The sequence below is a fragment of the Theropithecus gelada genome, chromosome 7b, assembly GCF_003255815.1.
Source record: "Theropithecus gelada isolate Dixy chromosome 7b, Tgel_1.0, whole genome shotgun sequence".
NCBI lineage: Eukaryota > Metazoa > Chordata > Mammalia > Primates > Cercopithecidae > Theropithecus > Theropithecus gelada.
The window spans coordinates 54295880-54304707 of record NC_037675.1 but is presented as its reverse complement, the minus strand read 5'-3'; the positions used below and the strand labels follow the sequence as shown (position 1 = coordinate 54304707).

Below are 8828 nucleotides of genomic sequence, written 5' to 3'. Positions count from 1 at the left end.
CCTTACCCTAGTTTACCCATGCTTTCCCTGGTTACCTCTCCATAACTGGCCTTCCCCACACCTGTTTGTTTCAGTGAACTATAGTATATAAGGCTGAATTCAAAGCCACTTCTTTGAGATTGACTCATTTCTCTGTGTATCTCCCATGTATTCCTGAGGTATACATGTTAATCAACCTCTGTTTTTCTCTTGTTAATCTGTCTTTGATTATAAGAATCTCACTAAGAACTACGAAAGGTAGAGAAAATTATTTTTCCTCCTCTACAATAGAAAGAAGTGAGAACTAGATGAAGATGAAGTAATATAATGACAAATTGTGTCTCTGAAGTAGAAAGCCCAACAAACTGAACAGAAAAATATTCAAGAGAACATCCCTGAAACAAAGAAAAGCGACTCTGCAGAATTAAAGAACACGTTGTGTTTCAAACTACTTCAACATAGAACATTCAATATTAAGACATATCTTGACCTACCTATTGAAATTAAAAAATAAAGAATTCTTCAAGCATTCAGACAAATAACAACACATTATATGCAGGGGACAGGCTGACCTCAGAACTCAATGGCAGAAGACAGTGAACCAATGGCTAATGGAGTGTAACCCAAGGATCTTATGCAAGTAAGTTCCCATACATGGGCAAAGAGGACTCTCCCAAGCAAGAAAAACATCAGGAAACAGCATCCAAGAGCCTCTCTCAGAGAAACTACTTGATGATATCCTGGCAATTAAGAGAAGACTTCGAGAAAGAAATAAAGGAGCAGAAGCCACATAAAAGGTTTTGGTGGGCCGGGCACGGTGGCTCATGCCTGTAATCTCAGCACTTTGGGAGGCCAAGGTGGGTGGATCACCTGAGGTCAGGAGTTCGAGACCAGCCTGACCAACATGGAGAAACCCCGTCTCTACTAAAAATACAAAATTAGCCAGGCATGGTGGCAGGTGCCTGTAATCCCAGCTACTCAGGAGGCTGAGGCAGGAGAATGGCTTGAATCTGGGAGGCGGAGTTTGAGTGAGCCAAGATTGCGCCACTGCACTCCAGCCTGGACAGCAAGAGCAAAACTCAGTCTCAAAAATAAATAAATAAAAATAAAAATATGAAAGTTGAGGAGAGGGTAATGTGAGGAGAGGAAGTATGATAATCCTCATTTTTTTGTGGAAGTCAGTCAATGTATAAAATTGAAATGTGTGGTTCACAAAAAAAAGCATCATTACTTCCGAAATTTCTTAATTTCAGAAAGAACTTTTAAGAGCTAATACTTGTTATACAGAAAAAAAATTATTTGAAATCTAGCCTATGTAACAAACCTACACGTTCTGCACATGTATCCCTGAACTAAAGTAAAACAAAAATTTTTTTAAAACTAGCAATTTTTTCTCTTCCCACTTTACTTCATATTTTTTTTCTGTTCAATCCAAGTTGTTTCCTCCTATGAAATCCAAGTAAAACTATATTGAATATTGTTTGATAGCAAAGGAGCCTTAACATGTGATGATGTTGCACCCACAGGGTGAGAGAATTGTAGGTGAATATGAAATACTGTTGACCCCACCATGTGCATTTATTTCATTGTTTTCATGTCTATTAAGCCATTGGCTTCAAATTATGCTTTACATGGGTATGTAGATTTGTCATAAAATTCATAAAATTATACACCAAAAAGGAGTGAGGTTTTTTTGCATATATTTTATTTTATTAAATCTTACTAATTTCTTTAAGGGACAAGCCAGACAAGTAGGCTACAGTGAAGAAATCTTAGTTTGGAGAGTTAAGAAACCACTGTGATACTTCCAGGTATTATCTTCAGTGATGCTTATCTTTATTCAGGGACTCCAGATAATATTCAGCTCCTACAGCTCCCACAAATGCAGCAAATCCCCATTTGAATCCTTGTAATAATGCACCAATAAAGGAACCATTGTTTGCAAAGCCACTCACATATCTCCAAGCTTGATCACGGCCCCATGGATCCCTTAGCCCTCGTGCAGCCAACTTCTTCTTGACAGTTTCTAATGGTGTCCCCTCTATCTTCCATTGTTTACAATCTGGAAGTTCCATTTTACTGTGTCCATGTTCATGAGCCATGTCTGACAGCAATCTGACCTCTCAGGACACTCAGCTCTGCAACCGGAGCCAACCCAGGTGTGTTTTCTTATACGTAAGTTTACATCGATAAAGTTTATTTAAAAGGCTTTTAAAATGATGCCCCACTGGAGTCTTTATAGAGGATCAGGAAAGAAGTGAAGAGGAGAGGGCACAGCTTACCCTCCCCCATCAACATTGAATTAACCTGGACAGCTAGACACTAATTTCTTTTACCTAAAGACCTTCAACATAGGGTCTCATAGCTTTAAGGGGCAGGGAAGAACACAGCTGTCATAAGAGTAGATGTCAGTTGACCTGACTATAAACAGAAATTGTGTACAGCTGAAGGTGGTGAGGAGGCGGAACAAGCTGACAAAATCATTCCAGTGACGTAAAGGTAAACTAACAACACTTGAGACAAACAATACTTCTAGATGACACCCTCATTTCTGCTTTCCAGAGTGGCTTTAACCCAGTCCTTCATGGACACATGGAGATGGTCTCCAGATGGGGTGTGGTGCCTCTGGGTCTGTGAATGGAACCTCATGGGGGCTGGGACAACCCACAGTTGACTCAGCTTCCACAGAGGAATCCCCTAGCTCTGCTCCAGCTACAAGCAGGCCCAAGCGAGGGAGCAACTGGCTGGGGTCCTTCCAGCACAAAACCTTTTCAGTTTTCCTAACAATTTCCCGCCTCATGTCTGCAATGTTTTGGCAGCTGCAGGGCCTGTTTTACTCCTCCCTTTCAACTTGCCTGGTTCTTTGAGCCACAGGGGAGACCCAAAACCCTGAAGAACATCCCGGAATGCAAAGCATTTGCAATGAGTCACAGCTGCAGAGGTGCCAGCAAGAGCTGTTCCAGGCTTAAGTAAGACAGGGAAGCGGGGAGAGAGGTCAGGGGTCTCAGCTGCACAGTTTATGTCAAAGGCTGGACCCAGGAAAGAGGACCGGTAGCACTGGCTGGAACGAGGAAAGAAAACGATGAGAAATAGCTGCACGGGGACCACTCCTCTGAAGCTTCCCCACCGGCTTTGCGTGGGGCTGTCAGCCCTACTAGCCATTCTCTAAATTCTAAAAATTCTCCCAGGAATAAGAACTTTCTGGATGACGGGGGATTGTAAGCTGGCATTTGGAAAATGATCCCTGACAGTCTTCTAACCAACAATCATAAAGGGCTGAGCCCACTGAGCTTTGCAAAGCACTATTTTAAGATGTACTTTTAAAATGCAGTGGGCGTTCTCTCCTTTTGCACCCACAGAGGGGCATTCACTGGTTCTTTCTTGCCTAGAAAACACCCCTCCCTTTTAAGTCCTGGAGAGAGGCTTTGGGTGTCAAAACATTACTTCCTTTTCATTTTCGTATTAACAATTGTGCATAGAGAATATATTCATAATATTCGTCCCAAATATTCAAAAAACTGTAAAATAAGTGTCTAACTTCTGTTTTCCCCTGCCACCTAGTTCTTCCTGGAAGCAAGTTTCTTGTGTATTTTTCCAGAAATATTCTTTGCATGTATAAGCACGTCTGGTATATGTAATTGTTTTTGTACAAATGGCATACAATACACAATATTCTCCTCTCTGTTTGAAAACTGCTTCGTGTCAGTACAAACAGAACTGCCTTATGTGTTCATTTTCACTAGACATTTAAACAGTACCCTGTTTATTTACATGTTGGTTATTTTCCATCTTTCCCTATTACAAACCGTGCTTCAGTGACAATCTTTTAAAATATATCATGTGTGGGTAAAATTTCTAGAGGTGAGATTTCTATGTCAAATTTGGATATTTTGATTGATATTTTGTCAAATTGCCCTTCATAGAGATTGTACCAATTTATACGCATAGGTATGGGAGTACCTGTTTCCAGTCCGGTGTGGTGGCTCACGCCTGTAATCCCAACACTTTGGGAGGCTGAGGCAGGCAGATGGCCTGAGGTCAGGTTCGAGACCAACCTGACCAACATGGCAAAGAAACCTTGTCTCTACTAATACAAAAAAAAAAAAAATTAGCCAGGTGTGGTGACATATACCTGTAGTGCCAGCTACTCTGGGGCTGAGGCAGGAGAATCACTTGAACCCGGGAGGTGGAGGTTGCAGTGAGCCGAGATGGCACCACTGCGCTCCAGCCTGGTGACAGGGTGAGACTGTGTCTCAAACAAAAGGAGAGGGCCTGTTTCCCCATCCCTTAGCACAGAATATTCCAACTTTTTTACCTATCCCAACTGATAGGTTAAAAAATGATACCTTATCATAATTTTAATTTGGTTTCATCTTTATCAAATGTCGACCATCTTTGCCTATGTTTGAGAGCCACTTGCATGTTCTGTTCTGTGAACCATGTTCTCTGCCTGTTTTCTATCACATTGCTGTTTGACTTGTTGAACTCTACATATCAGGGAAAATCGTGTTTTGTTCATGTATATATGGGAGGGGTTTTTCCCCGATTTGCTTCTTCTTCCCTCCATATTTACAGTGTTTGTTTTATACAGAAGTCTTTCCAGTTTTATGTTTTTGAATTTACCTTTTCATTCTTGGCCTCTAGAAAGTTTATCATTTAGATAGTATTTCCCTTGAAATTATGAAAAATTTTCATGATACATTCTACTCAAAGATTTATTATTTTGTGCTGAATATTTATATCTGCAATCCAGCCAGAATTTATTGTAGTGATGAGATAAGTAGGCCTCCACTGATATCTTTTTCCAGCTGGCTCTCTGGTAGATGCAACACCATTTATTGGGCCAGGAATTCAGGCACAGGTGAGCAGGATCCTCTGTTTTAGGGTCTTTTACAAAACTGTGATGACAGTGTCAGCCAAGCCTGGGGTTTCACTGAAGGCTCAACTGGAGAAGGACTTGCCTTCAAGTTCACATGGTTGTTGGCAGGATTCAGTTCATTGTTGCTTGTCAGGTGGAGGAACTCAGCTCCTTCCTAGCCTTCTCTCAGGGGGCTCTCTGAGTTTCTTGCCACATGGGCCTCTCCACATTGGCAGCTTCATCAAAGCCAGCAGGGGCAAAATCAATGGAGTCTTCTGGCAAGATGGAAGTTACAGTCTTACCTAAAGTAATCACAGAATTGACCTTCCATCTCCTATACCATGTTCTATTGGTAGAAGCAAGTCACAGGTTCCATTCCCACTCAAGGGGAGGAGATTATACAAGGTGAGAATGCTAGGAGGTGGGTATGTCAGTCTATTCTCACACTGCTATAAAGAACTTCCCTGAGACTGGGTAATTTATAAAGGAAAGAGGTTTACTTGACTCATAGTTCTGTATGACTGAGGAGGCCTCAGGAAACTTAAAATCATGATGGAAGGCAAAGGACAAGCAAGCACCTTCTTCACAAGGTGGCAGGAGAGAGAGAAGAGGGAAGAGCCCCTTATAAAACCATCAGATCTCATGAGAACTCACTCACTATCATGAGAACAATATGGGGGAAACCACCTTCATGATCCAATCACCTTCCACCAGGTCCTTCCCTCAACACCTGGGGATTACAATTCGTGATGAGATTTGGGTGGGGACACAGAGCCTAACCATATCAGTGGGGCTCATTGGGAGCCATGTAGCCTGTCTGCCATAATCCACACTCTGGCCCCCAGTGATCCATGTCCTTCCCATATGCAAAATACATCTACCCCATCTCAAGTCCTCCAAAAGTCTTATTCCATTACAGAGTCACTTTGAGGGCCAAAACCTCATCATCTAAATCAGGTCCAGGTGTACGGATGAGGGTCCTCAGGTGTAACTCATTAAGTCCAGCTCCTGGAGCACAATTCCTCTTCCTGCGGACTTGCAAAACTATGAAATGAAAAAAAAAAAATGAAACAAGTTGTTTGCCTCACACACCCAACGTACAATGGTGGAACAGGAGAAGGATAGCAGCTAGAGGCATTCCTATTCAAAAAGGAAGAAAACGGGAGGTACACAGGAGTCACTGGTTCATGACAACACACAGATTTAGGTTTGTTCAAAATGTTCATAGCTCAATTGCAGTATTACTCTATTTTGTCCATTCGTTTTTTCTTGCTCCTCTCTTTTTACACACACACACACACACACACACACACACACACACACACAGAGTTCATTTTATATTACTCTTCTTTTAACCAGCATCATCCTTTGCCTTCTTTTTTTGTTTTGTTTTGGAGAGATGGGATCTCACTATGTTTCCCAGGCTGGTCTCCAACTCCTGGGCTCAAGTGATCCTCCCACCTCTGCCTCCCAAACAGCTGAGATTACAAGTGTGAGCCACCATGCCCAGCCAATCACCATTATCATCACTTTATGCTTACTAAGTTCTAGGTAACTTTCTAACTGTTAACTTTTATTAACTTACTTAACCCTCACAACAACCCTATGAGTGTAGGTACTATTATTATCCCATTTTTATGTAAGAGCAAACTGAAATAGAGAAAGGCTAAATAACTTTCCAGGAACATACAACTAGTAGGGGCAGAACCAGACATGAGATGGGTATTCCCAGAAGAGCAACGGGTAGGAGGTTTCAGTGAAGGAGGGACTAAACTGGTGTTCTCCGCTGGCAAAAATTCTTTTTGATTCCTTGTAACACAAGGGTGTGGGTGTGTCTGGTATATGTGTGATGCCCTTTCTGTTCCCTAGTCAGCAGCAATCAACAACTGTGAGACTGTTCACAAGTCACAGGTAATTTTTTCCTACTTTGCTTCCCTGACAGACTGTTTCCTACAACTAGAGCAAGATTGTGTGCTTCTTCATTTAATCTCGCCTCCCCCTACCACTCCGCAGTGCCCCCTGGAAACTCCTACAGCCAGCCCAAGCATCCTGTGCCCATCACTTCTAACCAGGGAGTGTTGAGTGCCCCCTCATGATACACCATGTAGGAGAATGTGTCTGGGACTCAGGCTGCAGGTTCCATCCTGGGGTCTTCACCAGCCCTCACTGATTTTTACTGGAAGCCCTTCCTCATTATTGTAGATCAGGGTTTGCAGTTATCCTTTATGGTTCTCCTTTCCCTCCTTCCTAACAGAACCTGAGCTTCATTAATCCATCCAGCAGTCCCGCACGTGTCTTCAACAGCCAAGGAGATTCAGGAGAAGAAGACTGTATCCCCAATTCCCACTCAAGGCATGGGCTCTGATTGGCCTAAACTAATTTCAGTGATTCCTTCTCTCCTCTTTTGCCAGTGTTCAGTCATCTAGATTTGAACAAAACAGCACATGGCATTCCCTTTGGTGAGAGGTATGGATCCAGGGGCAGGCATGTGAACTAAATTGGTCTACCAGGATGTTTACTTGCTCTCTCACCTAGTGGATACACACAAGGACTTATGCGGCCAAAATTGCTATGGGCCATGATAGGAAGACAAAGGGAACCAGCGTTCAGATGAAGCCTATGGAAAATAGCAAAGAGAGGCAGGAAAACTAGGGGTCATGGGTGATGTTGTTGAGCCTGTCAATCTTTGGACTTCTTATTATATGAGTTAATACATTCCTTATTTTAGAAACCATTCTGAGTCAGTTTCTGTGTTTTCTTATTTTAGCTTTTTTGTTGTAACTTCTACATTGGATTAATTACAATCATATATTTAAAACTAGTAGGTCTCATTACCTTATGAATGAGTTCATAGTTCATCCAGGACTCTAAATTATCAAAAGATGCGATTAGCTTCAAAACAGGCAGCAACAGCATTGCCTGGGGAAAGCCACCCTTGTAGTAACTGTCATACTCCAGAAGCAGGGACAACCCACAATATTGCTTTCAGATACCCATCCTTACACTGCCCACCTCCTGTCCTATCTGTCTGTTTACATGTCTGTCATCCACCACTGGAGTGTGCAGAGTGCTTTGGGGTGGAAATTGGCTTCTCGCATCCAACATCTTACTCTAGTGCCTGCCTGTCCCTTAAGAATGAACAGATGAATACCAGGTGTGAAACACCCAATGTTTCTTTCCAAATTTCACAGTGATTCCAAAGGCCCTTAGGATGCCCTAGGGATAAAAACTGAAATCCAAGTGGCATCCTGAGTAAATAAATGAAGGCTGGGTGGAGTGGAGACTTCTCTCTATATTCAAAGCCCATTGCTCCTGTGGAGGGCAGAGGAAATGTTATAACAGAGTCCCCCCGCTCCCAGCTTAATTACTCGTTGTGTTGTATGTGCTAAATTGGTTGGATGTTGGTTGTTTCTAAAAGTCTGAGTGGTCCTTAGTGCTCTTCTTCCCACAATGAAAAGTGAAGAAGCTTTTGTGCTTCAGGCCCAGCACAGAGGATGATGTAAGTGAGGTTTAAGGAGGATGGCAGAGTGGCTGGGGCTTGGAGCAAGGCATTTTCCCCATGGCAGGGTAGCTGCGAAGGGGTAGCTTTCACAGGCTTTCTGGAAGTGACAAAGACAGGACCCCATTTGCACACAGATGAAATGATGCTGGATTTTGAGTGAGCTCTAAATCCAATGACTGGTACCCTTCTAAGAGGAGAGGGAGATTTGAAACACAGAGACACATAAAGAGCAGTCTGTGTGCAGGTGGAGGCAGTAATGGGAGTTTTGCTGCCACCAACCAACGAACACCCGAAGCCATCAGAAGCTGAAAGAGGCAAGGAAGGATCCTCCTGTCAGGCCTCAGAGAGAGAGAGGCACTGCCAACACCTTCATTTCACACTTCCGGCCTCCAGAACCATGAAAGAAGACATTTCTGTGGTTTTACATCACCCAGTTCGTGGTAATTTGTTAAGGCACCCTTAGCAAACTAACACGGGATACATCTGTAT

General features: G+C 42.8%; 1 protein-coding gene across 1 annotated transcript; it reads right to left on the bottom strand.

Annotated features, from left to right (window-relative positions):
• Positions 1-1676: 1676 nt before the first annotated feature.
• LOC112628743 (NADH dehydrogenase [ubiquinone] 1 beta subcomplex subunit 3-like) lies at positions 1677-2130 on the bottom strand. Its single transcript, XM_025391944.1, has one exon. It carries the CDS (start codon positions 2079-2081, stop codon positions 1800-1802), a length of 282 nt encoding a protein of 93 aa, XP_025247729.1. The 5' UTR covers positions 2082-2130; the 3' UTR covers positions 1677-1799.
• Positions 2131-8828: the final 6698 nt, after the last annotated feature.